Source organism: Dermacentor andersoni, chromosome 4, assembly GCF_023375885.2.
Source record: "Dermacentor andersoni chromosome 4, qqDerAnde1_hic_scaffold, whole genome shotgun sequence".
In the NCBI taxonomy this organism is placed as follows: domain Eukaryota; kingdom Metazoa; phylum Arthropoda; class Arachnida; order Ixodida; family Ixodidae; genus Dermacentor; species Dermacentor andersoni.
The window spans coordinates 34,988,294-35,009,448 of record NC_092817.1 but is presented as its reverse complement, the minus strand read 5'-3'; the positions used below and the strand labels follow the sequence as shown (position 1 = coordinate 35,009,448).

The following is a 21,155-nucleotide window of genomic DNA, read 5'->3' as shown; positions in this document are numbered from 1 at the left end:
ATACCACGCAAGCTCGGCGATTAATTTCAGTCACGCCTTGACCGCCGGCTGCGGAGGTCCGTCGACAAGGCGTAGCGAAATCAGAGAAGCAGAAAGGCGGGAGACGGCGCGACTGAAACTGTACACGTGTTTCAACACCGATGTCGCCACGCGAGGTATATGCGTAACTATAACCTGACATCGCTCGATTCCCTCTTTATTTTTTTTATTCTTTATTATCATTATCTTTTTTTCAAATGTTCGTGCCAGCAGCGGCAGGGACCTTGCTGGTTGCAAAAGCTCGTAAAATAGCTGTGCACAGACGAACGAAACAAAAGTGCCGTCCTTTCTCACCTCTTTCTTTCCTGCACCATTTTCGCCCTCCCTCAGTGGCATGATGCAACACCGGCGTAGGCTGCGACGTCCTCACCTTGCACATCGCGGAAGCAGCAGCAGCAGCAGCAGCGCCGCCAGAAAGCGAAAGAAATGGCGCCTGTTTGGGCGCGCAGATAGTGACAAGTTCAATTTCGCGATGTGTCCGCGTGAAGGAAGAGGGGCATCGCGACAGAGAAAGAGAGAAAAAGGAAAAGATACAGAGAAATAGAACTCGAAACGGCGCGTCGCCGCGAAACACGACAGCGGCGTCGTACTGCGTTGTACGTGCCGCGAATCGAGCATCCGCAGCTGCAGCGAAGTCGCTCGCGTGCGGCATTACCTTTAGCACCCCCGCGAGCACCGAGGCAAGATGGAGCGAGAGTGCTTTTTTCTGACCGGACCAGATGCATTCTTTATAAGGCACGCGGCCTTTGGCTTTATCCTCGTCTCCAAATCCGGCGTTTCTTTATTCTATTACCTTCATAGCCGGCTCGAAATCGGTGGATAGGAGTAGGAAGGGGTTGGGGGGACGGGAGGAAGGGGAGCATATATGCTTGTTTCGAAAAGGTCATCCGAGCCAACGGCAGTACCTGCCCTCGTCGCTGCTCGCTCGTCCGGGGACCGTATAACGGCGATCCGCCTTTTCCGAATCCCTTCGTGTGCGAGGTGTCCTTCTCTCCAACCCCCTACGGCTCCCATCGCCGCCACCTTCAGATAGCGAGGCAGGTTTTATGGCCGAGCCGATGTCAATTTGAGCCAAGGCTACAGAGAAACCTGCGAAGCTCACCCCAAGATCCACGTCTCTGCGTTCTCGCGTTTGGAAAGCGAAGAAGAGATGCTTCATGAAGGTGAAGGCAGCAGCACAGGCCATTTGTGCCTTCCCTCCAGTAAAAGATTCTCTCGTTCTTTCAGCTTTCCCTCTCTGTCTCGCCCTTAACTCTGTCTTTCTCTCCAGGCAGGCTGCCTACCCCTCCTCCTTCATTTCTCTCACCTGAGGCGAACGTACGCGTGCGCGTATAGAGCCGAATTTTCGGCCGTACGCTTTCTTTCCTTTTCCCGAGTCTGGCCCCGAACGGCGCATTTTCCTGCCACTCAAAGCGTGCGTGCACTCCAGAGAATCGCCGTTGCTGTACTTCTGCTCCCAGACCGGCAAGAGGGCGAGTGGCGTGCCTTTTGATGACGTCGCGCCAGCGGTTGGCGTGCACTTTCGACGCGAAGGCGGCGCAACTGCGTGGCTGCTGTCTTTCTCTCTCTGTTTCTTGCCGAGCCTAACCACGCTGTACGTGGTTAGGCTTAGCAAAGTGAAGCGTGCTTTGGCTCGTTCGCAGTTCACTCCTTCTCTGAACACGCGAGTGAACACATCGAGGGGCGATGCTCTCGCGCTTACCTTTTTCTTTTTTCGTTGTACATATTTAGCGGTACGAAAGGATCATGTAAAGAAATGCGAAACGGCGAGTGCAGAAACTTCGCATCTGCTCATTTTCCCTTGATTGCGCGCATGGCACGCAGCGGTCGCTCGGATATCTAGTCATGTTAGCGCAGAAAAGCGTAAGCTCCGTGTAAAGTAAAAATACGTGAACTTTAGTATAAGCGAAATGGTCGCCGGGATAAAAAATATAAAAAGAAAAAGAAGTCACCTCCTTTTCTTTTCTTAAAGTGCTGAGGTGTCACGCCGTATATACTGCCTGTTTTCGCTAGAGCGACTTCTCGTAAAAGCAGTCATACGTCGTATTTCTTCTGGTTTCTCTTTTTCATGCTTCGTAAGACGCCTACCCAGGCTGGACGAGTGGAGGGCGAAGTACGAATAATTAAACCTTACGGACCAAAGTGCCCAATACGAAGTTTCAGAGAAAGCGAATTCGGGATTTTTTGTTTGTTTCTTTGTTTCCTCATCTCAAGACCCCGCCGTACATCACACATATCGACCGATAATTCTTTTCACGTTTCTCGCCGAATGGCACAGAAAGGGTCATTCGCTTCAAAGATGCATGCGGCCACGCGCCTTTCGCCCACAACTTCCTCAGCAGCGCTCGAGTAAGACATTCCTTCTCCGCGCGCACTTAGCGTGCTCCGGTGATACCACGACCTGCAGCGCCGTCTTCCCACTGGACAGGGCAGCAGCTCACCGCCTGTCACGCAGTACATGTAGTACAAACACGCACACACACGGGCGCTCGCGCTCGTGAGACAAGGTTCTGCGTTGTTCCGCGCTCGCCTCGGGACAGGCGAAGCGCCATCGACGCCACGCCCAGGACCGGAAGGGCGGAAGCGCCCATCATCGCTCGGCAGCAGGCGCGCGCGGGCGCGAGCTGCCCCGGACCACGACGACGGGGATCTTTCGCTGTGCGTATACTACGTCGCCCACGGCTGCCCACTCGTCTGACGGGGTCTTGCCAGTCCCACATAGGGTGGCCTTACAACCGCGGCGGCAACGGCCATGGCGGCGACACACCCTGCGACTCGCAGCGATAATAAGAGAGTTACACGGCGGCGCAGGCGCGTTTCCGGTGTCGGAACTCGGTTCCGGAAACTGCGCATGCGCAGAGCCGCGCCTTATGCTGCGCACACGCGACGGCTCCGATCTGTAGAATTGTCGAGCGTACCAGAAGGCCGTCGTTTTGACAGCTGAACCAGAATCGGGCCCAATTACAATTGATTGAAGAAATATTCAACAAGGGATGGCTCTATGTTATACGGCGAAAAGAGAAAATTTACGTTGGAAGGGGAAGCCCTGTGACAGTGGAAGCTGTGCGGTGTAGATCAGGATCTACAATAAGTGTGAGCTCTCATTCCGCGGAAAAAGTCGAGAGAGATCTCTAGGCTACGCGACAAATTTCCAGGCCTGCTATACCGTGGATTGTTTAAATGCAGCGGACATCGCTATGCACTTGGCTCGGGCCCAGTCTTGTCCTTGCTTTTGTAATTCTTTCAGGTAACCCTGGTATCCCACACAAGGTCCGCCGTGGAACCACAAGGCACGGGACCAGGTGTTAAATACCGATTTTTATTCTGTGTCTCATAGCTCGACACCTCTTTCTGGCGGAGGCCCATTGTTCAGCCGTTTCGTGCGCCTGGTAATTGTACGTCGTGTGCTGAGCCGTTTCTTCAACAATTCTTGAACTCTCAGACTCTGTGCCCCAAAAGAATAAACTGCTTCCGGGTATTCATAGTAGTATAAAGTGTGTGCCATCGGCTGGCAAAAGCAGAGAGTTGGAGCGAACTTATCACTGTCTCTAATTTTTTATTCGATGTTGTTTCATGGCAACAGTACGACTTTACGAATGGCCTCTGCGCGCCTTCATCACGTTGGCCTTCTCGGGGTCGCCGGGAAATAACATTTCGCACGTGCGCGAAGTCAGCGCTGTAGAATTGCGCCTTAAGTATTTAGTTTCTTGCAGAAGCTAGTTGCATATGTTTGAGCTTCGCACAGATGTAAATATAGTTGATGCAGTAAATAGAATTTTTGGCACCTGCGTGTGTATGCAACCTGGAACAGCGGACGCCGCATTGTCACTTCCCGACGTCAATGAACTTTTACGCTACAGTTTTTGTTTCCCCTTCTTGTCGAGAGCGTGCTGGGTTTTTTGCTGTTCAACTTTTGTCCTGTCAGGCTCAATGTCCCGTGTGGGCGTGTTTATTTGGTGGCGCGGTTTGTTCATATTTTCTGTGCTATACCACTGCACCCTTTACACCACAGTTCACCCTTTTAACTTCGCATGTCTATCGTGTTGTACGTTTTAGCGTTCAATTCCATAGCTCGAACCCAGCTGAATGTCCTATGCGTTAGTTCATTTTCCGCCATAATTTCTTCAAACATCTCCAAATGTGTCACAGCGCCGGCCGTTTCTGGGAACATAACCGAACTTTCAGTGGATATGCCTATAGGGCGGCTGTCCGTCAGACACAGACTTCAGATAATTGCAGGTGCTGTGTTTTTATGAGTGTGTAGTTCGGTTTACTCTTTTCTTTTTCGAGTTTCTTCCCTCACTCAGACTCCACACCGCCACGTCCCCCCTTTCCGCTCCACACTTGTTTTTCTTCTTTAAATACACGCCTAATTTTCGTTACTACAGCGAGGATCCTTTGGGACGCCGGCTGTGTGGCTACTTTTTCTCTTCATCACAATGTACACAACGCAACCACACAAACAAGAAAAAGGGAGGTGTTTGCAATTTATGTTCCGACGTTGCAGTGATGTCGACCTAGACAGCTGAGACAATTTATGTTCACTCACGTGAAGGGAGCTTGAAGCGAAATGAAAACAACCGTTTAATTGTTTCCTCGCACTTTTGCTCGCAATACGAAGCATGTAGAAACGAGAAACGTGTGCTGGCTGTGCTTTGTTTAAAGTTGTACATTTGCGCGCGTGTACATTTCAAACTGTATGAAAGAGAAACATTTCCATTACGGAAACGGGACCGAGTTTGCGCCGTAATAATTCACGTACCACTATTCCGCCCGCTGTCAGGTAAACTTGGTGAACTCCAAGCTGCTTCGTTTGCACTTTGCTTTAGTTTCGATTCTCTTTTATACTGCATGTACGTGTCATAATTTCGTGTTGTTGCAGGTTTTCTCCAGACTAGAAGTATAAAACAGTAGCTGACGCCCTACACAGCCCTACAAATATGTTCTGAGGGCCCTTTGTACCTTTACTACATAAAGAAATAATACAAAACGAGAATTTGGGATTTAGGCATAAATATACGGTTGGTATTGATGTATAGATCGTTGTCTTCATGCAGTCTTCAGGATTTTCTTGTCTCGTTTAGTGATGAGTGAGCAGCTATAGAATTACTCACACACTGCGTCCCAAGGGAGAGAGAAGAAAACTTATTAGAGGAAAAAAAGAAGAGGTCGGCCTGAGTTAGTATCTTCTGGGATGCTATTGTGCATACGGGAAGGCGGAAAGGAGGCAATAAAAGTGCTGAAATATGATGATGAGGACGGTATAAAGGGATATATGTGAACAAAAAATGCGTAATACAGTTGTTTTCATAAGGTAACGAGTCTATAGTATGGGACTCTTCAAATCGTCCATAACTACTTTCGTATTTGTTTTTACTGCTGCGCCCCCTAGTAACACAATATGGCCGAAATAGCACTTCCCGACAACGATTGCTTTCCTATGCCTTTCAGCGCAGAAGCCACCTCCTTCCCCTTTGATATGTAGAGCGGGCAATCGGAAAATGCATCTTGCAGAGTCTCAGTCACTTATCTATGTTCAGTCTGTCCGCGTGGCCGATAAAATGGGCTTTGTGTCCAGTGAACGCGACGTCCTCGCGAATCCGGTGAACCATACTTTCGTGGCTTCGCATGACTTTAGATGGGAAGTGTGGGAGGCAAAAAGTCCTGTTCGAGTCTACTTCTCGCCGGTGCCTGTACCGATGGTCTGACTGATCGCAGTGTGCTGCTGTTGAATTTCGCACGAGCGAAGTCAGCAAAAAGTTCACATAGGCTCACGTGCACAGCATCCTTACTTCAGCGGCTTTAGATACAGCGGTTCTTGCTTCTACATCGGCTGGCCATTTGCCGGCCAAGTCACAATGTCTAGGTATACCTATTAGAATGGTAGGGAGTGACCGTTCCTTTGCGGAAGAGCGAATATCTGGACGGCCGTATAAGGCAAAAATATGATACTGGCCTCTTCTCGAGAAAGAATCAATGGCTTGTAGCGCTGATTTTTCGCGTGAAAGTGTTGCAGCGTCTCAGAGCAGGCGACGTGCTTGAAACACTGAAGCCTGCGTAACGTGGTCGGGTTGGATCAAGCAGACGATACTGCATGCAGACGATACCCAAGAGATGCCGACGTCGCAGTAAATGTTGCACTGGGGTACTGGTATACAGAACGCATTCGGGCTTCATGAATCCTTTAGAGCGTGCGTCGAAGTTTCAGCTGGCGGACTCATTTGCATTGCTCCCCGGCGGCGAAACGGGGCCGCGCAAGCGGTCAGTAATCGAGTGCGTGACCTCGCGGCAACCTGCGAGAAGCGTGTGGGCCGCTGCGGCTGACACGGCGCATGTGCGATTGCACGGCGCGTGCAACACTTCCGCATCCCGCGCAGGAAGTGTGGTCGAGTTCCCGGAAGTGTTACACGCTACGCGGTGTTGTAGTAGCGATGAATGAAGACGAGTCCATCCGGTGAGCGGTCGGAACAGAATCGAAACTATATACCATTGTGAAGTTTTCATTGCAGCGAGTCTCATTCAGTGGTGCTCGTTTGTGTGCTCCCAGTAAAACATGCGGAACCTCTCGGCGACGGCTGCAAACTTGTTCTTGATCCTCGCAGCTTGGCAGAAAAGGAAACTGCTTTTCTTCTTTGGTTTACGGAAATAAATTAATGGCGGTTTATTACATCAAGAGGCGCCTGATGGCCAATCGCTTTGAGCTGATTAAGTAATGTTTGCTGAGTGATATGTTGCAGAAACTGGACACAGAAGTTCTTTACTTTTTGTCTATTTATCCCTTATATTCAGCTAGAGGTGGGCTTCCATATATCTATTTTCATAACGCCTGCGTGATAAAGATTTGTGATCCACGCTTTAGTCAGTCATCACGTGCTTGAAAGCAATGTACGTGCTGGCACGCCTAAATACAGCGTCCAAGAGTAGATAGAGAACTAATGTGCAGACTCCCTTAACTTCTGAACGAAAAAACAATATTTAAAGAAAAGCGATACTAGAAGAACCTTGCCTTATTGTTAAGAGGAAGTTGTGCATTAAAATTTTCAAATTGGCCATCTTTTAAGCATGACTGCAATACGAAATGAACTGCTAGCAGAACTCATCCGCCGATGTTACAACGCCGATGTTACAACGCCGATGTTATTTATTTATTTATTTATTTAACAATACTGTCAACCCCCTTGCGAGGGTCCTTACAGAGAGGGTTATGGAAAAATATATAAAAGAAAAGAACATTGCAATAATTACAAACACAGAATACATCGAAATCAAGCGGCGCATTCGCACAGATAGTCATCCAGAGATTTTTTGAATTGAGACAGATCTGTATGTTCCACTACACACATCGGTAACTTGTTCCACGTTTCAATCACGTCGGGGAAGAAGGAGTGCCTGAATGTATTAGTGTGAGTGATATAAGCTTCGATAGATCGGTTATGGTTGGTTCTGGAGCTCCGTTTGCCAGGTGCTAGTATGTATGTTTCCTGCCTTATATTTATTTGGCCTTGAAGTATTTGAAATAATAAGTTCAATCGATGTTTTTGTCTACGTGTTTCTAGCAGGTCCAGTTTAGAAACACGGAGCATTTCTGTGACTGAATCAGTCCTTCGATATCGGGAGCATATAAAGCGCACCGCGTACCTCTGTATTTTCTCTAGTTGTTTCTTCAAATAAGCTTGATGAGGGCTCCATACCTCTGACGCGTACTCGAGAACTGGCCTTACAAAAGTTTTGTATGCGGCGAGTCGTACATCGCATGTAGCACCCTCCAATTTTTTTCGCAAGAAATATAACCTCCCGTATGCTTTGGAACAAAGATTATTTATATGTATACTCCACGATAAGTTTTCTGTTATCGTTATTCCCAGGTAATTAAACTGACTTGTATTCATCAGACACTTGTCACCAATAGTGTATGGAAACAAAAGACTGCCCCTTTTTCGTGTGGTAATATGTGTATATGTTGATTTAGAGTAATTTATTTCCATACTCCATTTGTTGCACCATCCGCTTAACGCCTTTAGACAGTTATTAAGCTTAAGTTGGTCAGCCGTGTTTCGTACTGTAGAATAAAATAAACAGTCATCCGCGAACAGTTTAAGATGTACATCTGGTTCCATCACAGCAGAGATGTCATTAATATACACCAAAAATAAAAGCGGTCCCAGGACAGATCCCTGCGGGACTCCCGAGAGTACTGCCAGTGAGCCGGAGACATGACCATCCATTCTGACCACCTGGTTGCGATTCGTTAAGTAAGCTTTAATCCATTTTATTATAGTGGCATTAAGGCCGGTTATTTCCAGTTTGTAAATCAGCTTCTTGTGTGGCACCTTGTCAAAGGCCTTGGCAAAATCTATGGCGATTACGTCAATCTGCTCTCGGGCATCAATCTCCATTGCGAAATCATGAATTGTCTCTACTAGTTGTGTGGTAGTGGAAAGGCCTGTTCTGAAGCCATGCTGGTATGGGTAAAGTAAACAATTATTTTCTAAATGGCGAATGATATGCTTAGCTATTATGTGTTCCAGAAGTTTACAAGAAATGGATGTAAGAGATATAGGCCTGTAATTATTCACTATTGTTCGATTGCCGCCTTTAAACACCGGAATAACTATTGCACTGCGCCAATCTTGGGGTACAGAATGAGTTTGTAATGATTTCTGAAATATAAGGGTCAAGTAACGCGACGCCCATTCAGCATATCTTTGAAGAAACTGGGTCGCTATGTCATCTGGTCCATACGCTTTTTTTGCATCTAAATTCAAGAGCTGCTGAAATACGCCCTCCTGTGTAATTATGATGTCATCCATTTGGCTTGGCTCTGTGCTTTCAGAACTAACATCGACGTCATCATCGTTCGTGGTGAACACGGACTGAAAGAAGTGATTAAAGTGTTCTACAATATCTTTTTTGTTTATCAGAACTTGATCTTCTTTCCTGATTTCCTGTACCTCTTCCTTTCTATCACTGAAATATCGCCAAAACTTTTGCGGTGATGTTCTGAGGAAGCGGCTAAGCGTGTCACTGAAGAATTTTTTTTTTAGAATCGTGCAGGGCTTGCTTCATCTCAGCTCGAAGTCGCGAAACCTGAGTAGATTTATTTTTGCTTTTACGTAGCCTTTTTATTTTTCTTTTCATATGAATTATGTTCCTGGTCATCCAGGGGCTTCGGTGCTTTGTCTTCTTTACGCGTTTAGGGATATAGGTGTCCTCGCAGTGTTGTACAATTACCTTAAAGTTCTGCCACAACTCTTCTACTGTTTTAGTATGGAAATCATTTTCAAAGTCAGCAAATGCAGAATCCAGGTAGTCAAGGATGGAAACATCATCCGCGCGTCCATAATCGTTAATGCGTACAGGGATGTAAGGCCTGAAACAAACACTTGCTCCCACTGTGATTGTAACAATAATCATCTTGTGGTCAGAGATACCATTCGCAACGTTAACAGCATAAGCACCTATTTTATCCGACACAAACACCAGATCCAACAATGACTGCGATGTGGCCGTTACTCGTGTGTCTTCTTGAACAATTTGGTTTAGATTATATATGAACATAAGTTCCAATAACTTCTCTATTCTAGTTGAACCGGAGCCAATAGTACATGGGTTTTGCCAATCTATGTTATGAAGATTAAAATCGCCGGTCATTATTAATCTCGCGTCTGCTTTGACATTTGCACGTAGGAAAGTGTTTAGGTCTTCCAGCAACCCAGGCGAGGCAGAAGGTGCGCGATACACGGCGCCAACAATGTAGGTAATACCATGAAATGTAATCTTGCACCAAACCGTTTCAGGAACATCGCAATCAATCAATACAGCAGATACAGAGTTTTTTACTATGATACAAACGCCCCCACCACGTGTGTCCCTGTCTTTCCTAAACATTCTATAGCCGGGAGGAACAATACAGTCATCAGATATATTTTTATGTAACCACGTTTCTGTTATTACCACAACGTGTGGGCTTTGTGAAAGGAGCAGATATTCTAATTGTGTAGTCTTATTTACAATACTTCGCGCGTTCAAACTTAACATGCGTAGCTATATCTGTGATGACGAGCCGGAGGTGTTGCCTATGGTATCAGGATCATCAGTGCCACTTGGCCGATCTGACCTGTGCTGTTGTCTGTTATCAGCCCTATGCCCTAAGCTTTTAGACAGCAGGCAGCGTTCATTGCGGTTGTGATCCCAAAAATATGTATCGTTGTTTATGCGAAGTTTATCATGAACGAGCAGGACCTTTGCTTTCTTGGCCCTGTCTGCGGCTGCGCTTTCCCATAGTTTTCTGCGTATATCTAATGTTTCTTTGGCATAGTCAGAGCTAATACGCCAAACAGTACCTTTTAATTTAGCACCTTTCTTCAGCAAGCTTTCCTTTTCTCTGATATCGTAAAACCTAAGAATAACTGGTCTACATTTTGTTGGTTGGGGCTTACCAAGGCGATGAATTCGCTCAACTGTATGAACCTGTACACCCATAGTTTTTTTAAATATGTTCTCCAGAACAAGTTCTTTTAGTTTTGACTCTGTTTCTGCACCATAGTCAGTCCCCGTTTCACTGACGCCAAAGACTAACAAATTATTACGCCAGCTCCTGTTCTCGTAATCGACTAACTTTGCAGCCTGTTCATGAACTATACTTTCTAAATGCCCAATCCTGCTGTTCATTGTATCAACTGCATCAAAAAGGCTCTGTATCCTGTCTGTCTTTGCGCTCAGTGTGACAATTTCACTTTTAATGTCATCCATCTTACGAGCGAACGCAGTCTGGTTGCGAATAATTTCTTATAGCATTTCGTTTACCTTGGGTCCGGGATTCTTCTCTACATCTCCCGCCATAAGCAACAAAAGAAGCACTGACCAGCAGTCATACAAAATATCACAACACTTGCGAGGGCACGGCAAGACTATCAAAAAGCGGTTGTCGCTACGATAAACAACTATATTGTCCATAGCACTTGCCTGCAAGAGCAGTAGTGGTGGCTTAGGCATCTTGTTCGTCAGCCAGGTGCCGTGCCCTCTGAAGCGAATGTCGCATCGAGGCTCCTTAAGTACGATGTCGAGTGATGACGTCACACTTGCGGAACGTTGATCAAAGATAGTGCAGTCCACGGTGTCATTGCCACGAGGTACTCGGAAGAAAGCCAGTAGTCCGTTGTTCGTTGTTGTGGCGGTGAAAATCCACGGCAATACCTGCAAGAGCAGTAGTGGTGGCTTAGGCATCTTGTTCGTCAGCCAGGTGCCGTGCCCTCTGAAGCGAATGTCGCATCGAGGCTCCTTAAGTACGATGTCGAGTGATGACGTCACACTTGCGGAACGTTGATCAAAGATAGTGCAGTCCACGGTGTCATTGCCACGAGGTACTCGGAAGAAAGCCAGTAGTCCGTTGTTCGTTGTTGTGGCGGTGAAAATCCACGGCAATACCTGCAAGAGCAGTAGTGGTGGCTTAGGCATCTTGTTCGTCAGCCAGGTGCCGTGCCCTATATATATATATATATATATATATATATATATATATATATATATATATATATATATATATATATATATATATATATATATATATATATGACGACGACGGTATGACGAGACTTGGATGACGAAGCTAGAACGACAAGGTTGGAACGACCACGACCGCATCACGACTTAGGCATAATGACAAATGCATGACGATAACTCTATGACAACGACGCATTGACTACGATGACATGACAAAGGCGGCATGGTCACGATTGAATGACGACAGCAAGTTTGCGGAGCCACGATAACGACTGGACGCTTTAAAATATTTTTTTTTAGAATTGAAAAGCGGCGTGAAGAGGCTAGATAGGTAGATGGACACAAAGGGGGTGAATATGGCTAAGGTTACCAATCGCATTAAAATTCAAGAACTAAACACCGTTCCAATTCCTGGTATTTATAAAACCAATTTATTTAATGCGATTAGCATTCTTAGGATACGTCATGCATTTTTATCTATCTATCTATCTATCTATCTATCTATCTATCTATCTATCTATCTATCTATCTATCTATCTATCTATCTATCTATCTATCTATCTATCTATCTATCTATCTATCTATCTATCTATCTATCTATCTATCTATCTATCTATCTATCTATCTATCTATCTATCTATCTATCTATCTATCTATCTATCTGTCTGTATATCTATCTGTCTGTATATCTGTCTGTCTGTCTGTCTGTCTGTCTGTCTGTCTGTCTGTCTGTCTGTCTGTCTGTCTGTCTGTCTGTCGTCATACTGTGGTGATGCCATTGAGGTTGTTCCATCGTCGCCATTCCAACTTTATCATCCGAGTCTCGCCATGCCATCACCATCGTCACCCCCTCGTCGTCATACAATGATCATCATGTAGTCATCGCCACGCCATCGTCCTCATGGACTCCTCGTAATGTCATTGTCGTCAGGGCATCGTCATCACACTGCCTTCATCGTTCGACCGACGTTATTTCTTCTTTGTCATTTCGTCGTCGTCGCTGCGTCGTCATCATGCCATCATAATCATGGCTGACCCTGGCGATGTAGTGCCATAGCAAACTGGGTCGTATCGGATACAGTGTACGTAGCATAGAGCCGAATTAATATAACTCTCAGAATGGCCTCTACAAATCCTAAATAAATGTGTCTGTAGTAATATGGTTTGTCGCTACGTTGCTTGAATTCTTATCTCATTAACGTCGACGGTCATCGTGAGATGGTTAATGCCTGAATCTTTTTTGCGTGTGAATGCTGTCGCATTTAACGCGACTACTACGAATTAATATAACGAGAAGCGTCACGGATAAGTGACGTCACTATTTGTATCTGTAAGAGAATGGCGCTCCCAACCTTTCATTACTACCGAACCTCCTCGAGAAAAGCTAAACACTTCGAGCCTGCTGCTTGCCCATCTCACCCTTCCCATCAGTTTCTATCAGACCGCTGCGCTTCACGAATACCGCTATTTTCTGCTCGCTGGTTAGGAACAGCCCATTGCTTAGTAAGCGTTCGTGCCCAGGAACGAGTAGCACGGAGTTCCCAATGGGACTATTTGTTCGAGGTTGCTTTTCACAGCGCTGCTGTTCTAAGTCGAGCCTTCGCCGTCCGTTGTCCGGTGTCACGCATTGGGGCAGGGGGCAAAGCGCGCGCCTGTGGACGTGGGAGGAGAGGGCTATAGGAGCAGGTGTTTCGCCGGCGCGCGCCTTTTTGCACCATGGATTCCGCTCTGCGCAAGCGGCAGCGGGAGCTCGCTCGAGAGTGGCGCTGCCGAAGCTCGAGTGGCGCGCCAATCTCGAGCTTCAAGAGAGATAAGCACAAGCAAAATGCCATAGGAGGGAAGCCGCTACCAGCGAGGATCGAGTACGGGAAGCGCAAGCCAAGCGCCGGTGAAGGCAAGTCAACCCCCACTTTCAAGAGAAGGCAACCCAAGCCAAGTGCCAGCAGAGGCAAGCTAACCCCCAACTTCGAGAGTAGGAGGCCGAGCAGAGATGTCGACGCAGAGAGATTCCTCCCACGGAGGGTGACGATGGACGGTTCAAGAGAGAATTCCTCGACCGTGAGTGCGGCCACATCTGCAAGGTGTGTGATAGACCATGGTTTGATCACAACCTCGCACAACTGAAGAGTGCGCAATCCGGAACCGAAGCTCGAATCCAGCAAAACGACGACAGCGAGATCAAAGACTTTCATGAAAATCGGGCTAAGCACGACTTCAAACTTGAGAAAACGACCACCAGCTTCGCCGTTTTGGCAGCTTTCACTGCGTGGAACTGGCTTTACTTTTTTCTATTTATCTCTTTCAATAAAACTGTAACCGAAAAGCGAACTCGGGCAAGTTCATGCTTGCAGTGAGAAAGAAAACTAACATTTTCAGAAATCGAAGTTATATGGCCTCCACACGAGAATCAAGCGAGACTCGTCCGTCAATGCGTGCGAATGCTAGCCGAGTTCTAAAGCGACGGTATGAGGAGGAAGTAGTCCGGGGACGAGCCGGCCGGTTTGAGAGCGATCTGTTATGCACCCGGTGCCCTATCGGACGCGCGCAGTGCGCGCGCGGGCCTCTTGCCCGCGTCCCGGCCACAACAAACCAGCGGCTGCGGCCGTCTCTGACGTCGGAGTCCGGCAGCATCGATCCTCCGGGGCCGAACCGCGTGGTCGCCGTCCCGCCCTCTAAAACGCATGCGCAGCCGGGGGGGGGGGGGGGGGGGGGGGCGAGAGCGCCGCTTGTGCTCATACGGCCAGCCCCGGCCGAAAACGAGAGGGCCCGGGGTCCCGGAAAGGAAGAAGGGGGCGGCGGGCCTTGGCGGCGGTCCGCTTCTGCGAACGAGAGCTCCCTTTGCCCCGGTGGAGGACTCGAGCGCGGAGTCGGCCTGCAAAGGAGCGCGCGGCCAGCAGCACCAGCGCCCACCTCCACTGTATCGCTCGCTGCTGGCTCGTCGCACGTGCGGCAGCGGCCGGCGGCGCGGGAGCATCGCTGCTCCTCGCCCCCACATCGCTGCAGACTGACTTCGCTGCCAAAGGCTGGGGGAAAGCGTTTCGGCCGGTCGCTTGCGCAACCTGTGTGGACGCCCGGCCGTCGGGGTCGTTTCAGTGTGTGTGTGTGTGTGTGCGCATGTGTGTGCACGTTCGTGTCTGTGCCGGCGGCGGGATGGGGGGTGGCGTGGGAAACAGTGTTTTGAAATCGTCTTCCTCCTCCTCTTCTCTCCTGGCTCTCTTTTAGCGGGGCGGTGCATGCCGATCTCGTTTGGAAGGGAGAAAGCGGGCGGGCAGCCCGACTGACCGACCGACCCAGTCAAGTTGCGCAAGTTTCGTTAAGCAAAAGTGCACGCGGAGACGCGATCGGAAAAGAAGACAAAAAAGTAATAACGCAGAGAAGAGCGACAGAAGAAAGAACCGTGCTGAGTCGGTGACCACTCATTTTTTTTTTTTTCACCGTGTTGCACGCAGTTACGTTTGGTTTCGTCTTCCCTTTCTTTTTTTTTTTGTCCCTTGGCCCGTTCAGTATACACGGCGCGGGGGAAGTGCAGTTTAGTTTCGGCGCGGCTGACATTACGCAAGTAATGCAACTCCATGGATCTGTCGAAAGCGCTGGCCGATTGAAGGGCGTATAGCGCCATACTCTGTTTATTTTCGGGCCACCAAATTGATCCCTCCGTCTGTCGCGTCTTTACTGTTCTGAGCTGAGCGAGAACTATCGACTCGGCGCAAAGTGCCCCATATACGCAGTTGCGCGCCGAACTCGAGCTTCATATAAGAGAAATTCGGAGGAAAAGTAATCGCGTAGGAAAAATAAAGCAAGGAGGACTCTTGACTCGCCGATTTCGTTGTTCGTCATTGGTGTGTGTGTGTATACGTCGACAATTCCCTTTACGCAACTGCAAACCGACGACAATCGAAAGAGCGCTGCTCTTCCAAAATGCATCTCTTTTGAAGTCGATTTAAACGAGAACGTTCACTTGGCGTACCAGCTCTGACGAAACTGCACGTGGAGTAGTCTGTCGCAAGACTGTTCTTCCAAAGAAAGAAAGAAAGACAAGAAGAGAAACCATCAATGTTATCGGCAGCATTGAGGCGCATCAAGTGAATCTGCGGCGAACAAGGGGATTGAGCAAACCGGCGACCTCTGGGAAGGAAATTTCAGTAAAATATCGCTTCTCGGCGACCGGCGTGGAGCGCAAATAGGAGGCACCGACGGAATCGTCGGGCGCGTCACAATACCGGCCCACTGCGAGAAAAGTGCACCGGGCTCGTATGTCGTCATCGTCAGGGAGAGTTCATTCCCGAAGCAAAGCCTCCCTCGGATCAAGCCTATAGCTCGCGTCCACGTGCTCAAGGATTGCACAATCCGGGAGCGAAACAAGAACGGGTGAGTGACCAGGATCTCCCTCTCTCTCCCCGTAATCTCTGAATGTTTTCCTTCTTTCTGCGCTGTGTTTCCTTCTCTCAAATCTTTTTCGCGTGCCTTACCGTCGGAACGGTTGATTTCTCGGAACGTGTCATTTCGCAAGAACTAAGTACGGCATCGTCTGACCGAGGCCGCGCTACGTATCTATATATCAAACGAACACCGTCCGTTCTTTTCTGCGCAACACTCAGAGCGCGGCGGCTGCTGTAATAAGCGCGAACGGTAGTCTTAAGGGGCGAAGCTCTTCACTTGACGCATGGAAAAAGGGGCGCTAACTTCGAAGAAGGAAAGAACTAAGCTGGCGGGTCACTTTCCGAGCCGGCATTGCAAAACACCTTTTCGTTATAATCTCAAGTATACAAAGGACTTAGAGGCGCGTGGCGTTGCGCAGACATGCCGAGTGAAGCAGCATTTCATCTAGTGCCCCCCCTCTCTCTCTTTCGAAAGCGAGAAGCTCATAATATGTGCGAATTGAAAGTTTTGCCGCGTCACGGAGATGAAAAGGAGTCGTTGGGGTACCGTGGTTGGTAGGCTCGCGCGTTTAAGGAAGTCACAGCTACTTTTAGCAGGAAATAACGTCTATCCTTTGTGTTAGTGATGCGAGCGAAGAATAGAGAGGAGAGAGGAAAAATGGAAAAGTAGTTGCGTCAAGCAGATACGTATCCGGTTTGCTACCCTACACAGGACAAATGTTTTAAGGAGATAAAAAGGAAAGATGGAAATGAGGTAGCGCATTGAACAAGCATTCTGATAAACCAAAAGTTTACGACACTCTATAAAAAAGACAGACTCAGGAGTCCTTAATCAATGAATGCGCTAGGTAGATCGACTTCAATGTACCGATTCACATGACGTAGCACCCGAGTTATGCAGCAGAACGAACGAATTAACTAGCGTGGGTACTAATAGGGAAATTTCCAAATCAAAGATGAATATTCGAGAAATACGACCTCCAAATAATGAGTCGCGTTTAAAATATTTTATTTTTATACACAGGGAAACGCAAAGCTTGCGCGGAGACTTCTTGGTAAAAACAGAGGCGTAGTGGCATTATATCATATGGCTTATTTACATGCATCTTTGAATGCACGTAATTCCGTTCATAAATGAACTGAGGAGTTTCTAAATGAGAAACAACTGATTTCAGTTATCTGGTGCGCCATGATGTTGGCAATAATAATAAAAAAGCGCACATGCGCGTCACCATACGTTGGTGACGTACCCGCCACATATAGTGTTGTGCTATATTTCAAGGTGAGAAGCGTGACCACTACAGTACCGCACATTGCTCTGAAGGGATGGAAAGATGGCGTGAGTGGCCAAAAATATAAATTGCTTTGTTTAAATTGAGACAGTAAACTCGCATGCATGGGCTGCCAACAGGTGAGACATTCGTAGCGAATGACTGAAAATGATTGAGTAAAAATTTTCCGCCCCGTACATCCGCTCAGAAAGTGGTGCTCCCGCGCAGTCAACTCAGCTCGCTTGCAGCAAAATAATTTGTTTCAATCCTCACTTCCACCTTTCTCTTCTCTCTTCTTCGAGAGTTCATTATAATAGTTGTTATGGTTTACTTGTTTGAAAGAAGCGGATGTTCGACAATTTCTCCTAGTGATTTCTCGAATCGAATAAGAATCGAATAGCAAAGACTTTAAGATTCGCATTCGAAATTTCGAATAGTCACACACCCTTAACGTTTACTTAAGTAATGCTTTAGATTGGTGCTAAATAAGAACAGCGCGAGGGACAGGGACAAACGAAGAAAGGCACCCACAACGCCGTGTGTGTCTTTCGTCGTTTGCCCTGTCTCTCGCGCTGTTCTTGTTTTAACGTTCACTACCGACATGCCCAAGCCTCTTACTCCTTTGGATTGGTGTTCACTTGAACGCCACGGTGCACTACATTGCCACCTTGAGCCCATAGAAGCAGGAAAATCTATCTTAAGCTTTATTTTCGTTTCCGAGGCTTCGAACGAGGCGTTCCAAGCAGACGTGACGTTACAAGGAAGCGCGATGTTAGCTTGGTCAAAATCAACTAGATAAATTTTGACCCTTCCTTCAAGGTTGCGCTGCTTCAGCCACTATCACAGCTTTGAACAGGCAACTGCTACTCGAAGATGGCGCCGCCAATCAGAGTATTGTGCTCAAAAGTGTATGCAAGGAACAACAGGATTTTGCAGAAATGGCCCTAAATCCAGTTTCTCAGTCGTCGTTTAACGAGATGCTACGCAGGCAGAGGCGACATCATTATGTGCGTTTGTTTTACCTCTCTTTTTCTTATTTTTTAAAGCTGCCGTTTAGAATGAACATGGTTGTCACGAATAAATGCTGTTTTTAAGTCTTCGTGCTCGACTGTGTTGCGGTGCTTTTATTACGATAAAGTGAGAGCGAGGCCAGTATAAACGAAGTTATCCCAAAGTTGTTGCGCACGAATACACATCGCGTAACAAATAATTTCATGATAGAAGTATCGAAGGTAACGTCTACTCGTCGAACCGCAATAAAAGCTCTGCGTTTGGAGATGCCTTCTGTCGGCGAAAATGAGTCGCCGAACTGTTGCGTACACCGCATGCCACCCAAGATTCTTCCTCTCGCTATTTTCCCATTTCTCACCGGCACGCGCTGACAGAAAGAGAAGCGCATTTTTCAGCTTTCTGTTGAAGGATCCACGTTGCGGTTTACTTTTACCTTCCCACTGTTTGCATTGGCTGACTTCTATAAAAAGCATGTCTTTTAGTAGGTCTCGACATTTCCTCGAGTCCCTGACTTGCTTGGTGAGTTTCAAGCGTTTCCTGTATAACGCCTCGAATTAACTTTGCGGCCTCCCTGCACGTCGTTCCTCGTGTCTGCGTAAATGCAAGCGTTACATTCGCTTTTAGAAAATTTTCCAAGTTTCCGGCTCATGAAATCAGCTGACCTCAGTGGCCGACTGCAGACATGGTGGACAACAGCACATTTTCGCGTTGCTAGTACTTTCCTTCCTTCTTCCCTCTCCTTTCTTTATTTATTTTTCCATCCCTAACACCCTTACAAGCTTACAATGGCGTTCCAGCTTTCTTCTTCATACCGGGAATCATCAGGTACACTTGAGGCCGGTGCAGACACCAGTGTGGTAGTGGCAGTCGCGTATCAGGCGCGCATTACGTTGGAAAGTCGGCCTGACGTTTCGCAATGGTTTTGGCTAAGGTTGAGTGTGGCCTAATTGCTGGCAAGCAAGCAAGATGGTTTGAGGAAAGCTGAGTCAGGTGCCGAATGTGAGCTCACCGTGCAGCAGCAATATATACTTCGATAAAATTATCAGCATCATCTACCTTTCTTTATTTCCACTGCCAGGACGAGGGCCTCTCCCAGCGACCTCCAATTTTCTCTGTCGCGCTAGCTAATTCCAAGTTATATCTGCAAATTTCCTAAAAAATAATCTCTGGCAATGGCCACTGTCGCAACTGGAGAGGAACTTCAATGTGAGTCTTCAATACGGGAGTCATTTGGATGGTATAAAGAAACTTTCTTGTGACGGTGGAGGCTTGAACTAATTAACAGTGGTCGCACAAGGAATTTATCGCTGTAACCAACGTTACGACATGGGTACTTGTCTTCGTCCGGGCAGCAGCATAATTTTTTTAGCAGGGTTGATGCACGCACAGCTCACTCTCCTTTACCCTGAATGGGGGAGGAGGAGAGTAAGCTGGTGCACAGGGTAGGATATGGCATACGCGTTTCAACACCACAGCTACTTATCAGAACACAAACCACATTATTTAACAATGTTCATTTCCGAAGAAAGTGTTTTAATAAGCCTCCGGTGCTGGCATATATGGAGAATATTTATGGGAAAGCACAGTGTCAAAATCAGGCTGTAAATTTAGAAATGGAACTGAATGAAGGGACGGAAGATGTCAGGAAATTTAAGATTTAGAACAAGCAGTCAATGTTGTGAAATATGCAGTTTCAAGGCACTATCGAGTTGGTTTTTGCAGCTAAAGCGTTATAGTCGCAGTATCGCTTTCGAAAACGACTACGTTGGCTATACTGCGTCACATGCGGCGGAAAAGCAAATGTACCTGTTTATTCGGAAGAATTTCCCAATTTTGGCCACAACAATACGAGGCAAACTGAAACGCTTGCTGCAGCTAGAGCATAAACTCGGACATTCATGAGCATTATGTAACTATATTTGGCTAAAACAGACAAGAAAGGCGACCTAATTTTCCACACAGTATTTCATGCTCTCCACAGGTTATCAAGTGTGTGTGTCGATCAGGCGGCCAATTCTTCTACGAGAAATGAAGATACTTAATGGAATAAATAAAAAAAATACTTTAATTAACTTATTAGTTAGCTTTACGGCCAATATTTCAATCTACAAATTGCAGCCGGTGAGTTCGCAAGGTGTATCCGCTTGGAACGAATTCTCCTGGCTGCACCACTTTCGAGATATTAATTTTCAAAGTGTCTGTCGAAATGCATTGGTGTTCCAGTTACTTTAGCGCTTCAATGAATAAAACAGCGTCTTCTAAAACAACAATATAACTGGAATAATATAACTGGATATTGGCCGTAAAGTGAATAAGTAAATAGTTCATTAACGTAATTATTTATAATTCAATTAAGTATTTTGATTTCTCGTAGAAGTAATGGCCGCCTGATCGAATAACTTACATTAAGGATTAGAATTGTGCTATCTGTCATAGGCAGCTTTGAAAAATTTGGTGCAGCTAAAAAAAAAAATGGAAAAGCACCCTACACGTGTGTGTATCACCGGCCTTGTAAAATGTGCAGTATCCGCAGGATAACTGCATGTTTTTTTAATAGCCCGCCGGACGCTTTTCTTGTGGCTTTGACGTCGTTGCAAGTTCTCAAGCAAGTTCTGCGAGACGACGTCCGCGACGAACGCGAGAGCGACGGCGCGATATCTAACAGGTCAACTACCCCGGGAGATAAACTTCGTTAAGGAATCTGCAGCAGTACTGCTGTTGTCTCTGACTTATTTTCTTTTTCCGGAGGGATGACACGATGGTGATATGATGACGAGATCGTTTTACAATCACAGCCATTTCGAACCCGCAACAGGCCCATAACCTTTATCGTTATGAAAGAGAGCCTTTTTCGCAATGTCTCGGTGAGGCGGGAAGACCTGTACGCTTGTGTTTGCTGCAAGGTTTAGTATCGCAGGTGCGGGTTGATGGAGGTGCATATTGCGCGAAGCGC

General features: G+C 47.1%; 2 protein-coding genes across 2 annotated transcripts in view; one reads left to right on the top strand and one right to left on the bottom strand.

Annotated features, from left to right (window-relative positions):
• Positions 1-432, bottom strand: part of LOC126536910 (reactive oxygen species modulator 1) — a 95,333-nt gene extending 94,901 nt beyond the window's left edge. The window contains exon 1 of the mRNA XM_055073596.2: positions 334-432. Coding sequence (XP_054929571.1) covers positions 334-353 — 20 coding nt within the window. The 5' untranslated portion in view covers positions 354-432. The remainder of the gene's footprint in view (positions 1-333) is intronic.
• Positions 433-14,667: 14,235 nt separating this feature from the next.
• The window catches only part of LOC126536907 (solute carrier family 35 member F3-like), a 203,970-nt gene continuing 197,482 nt past the window's right edge, over positions 14,668-21,155 (top strand). Inside the window, exon 1 of the mRNA XM_050183957.3 lies at positions 14,668-15,909. The gene's annotated coding sequence lies outside the window, so the exon portion shown is untranslated. The remainder of the gene's footprint in view (positions 15,910-21,155) is intronic.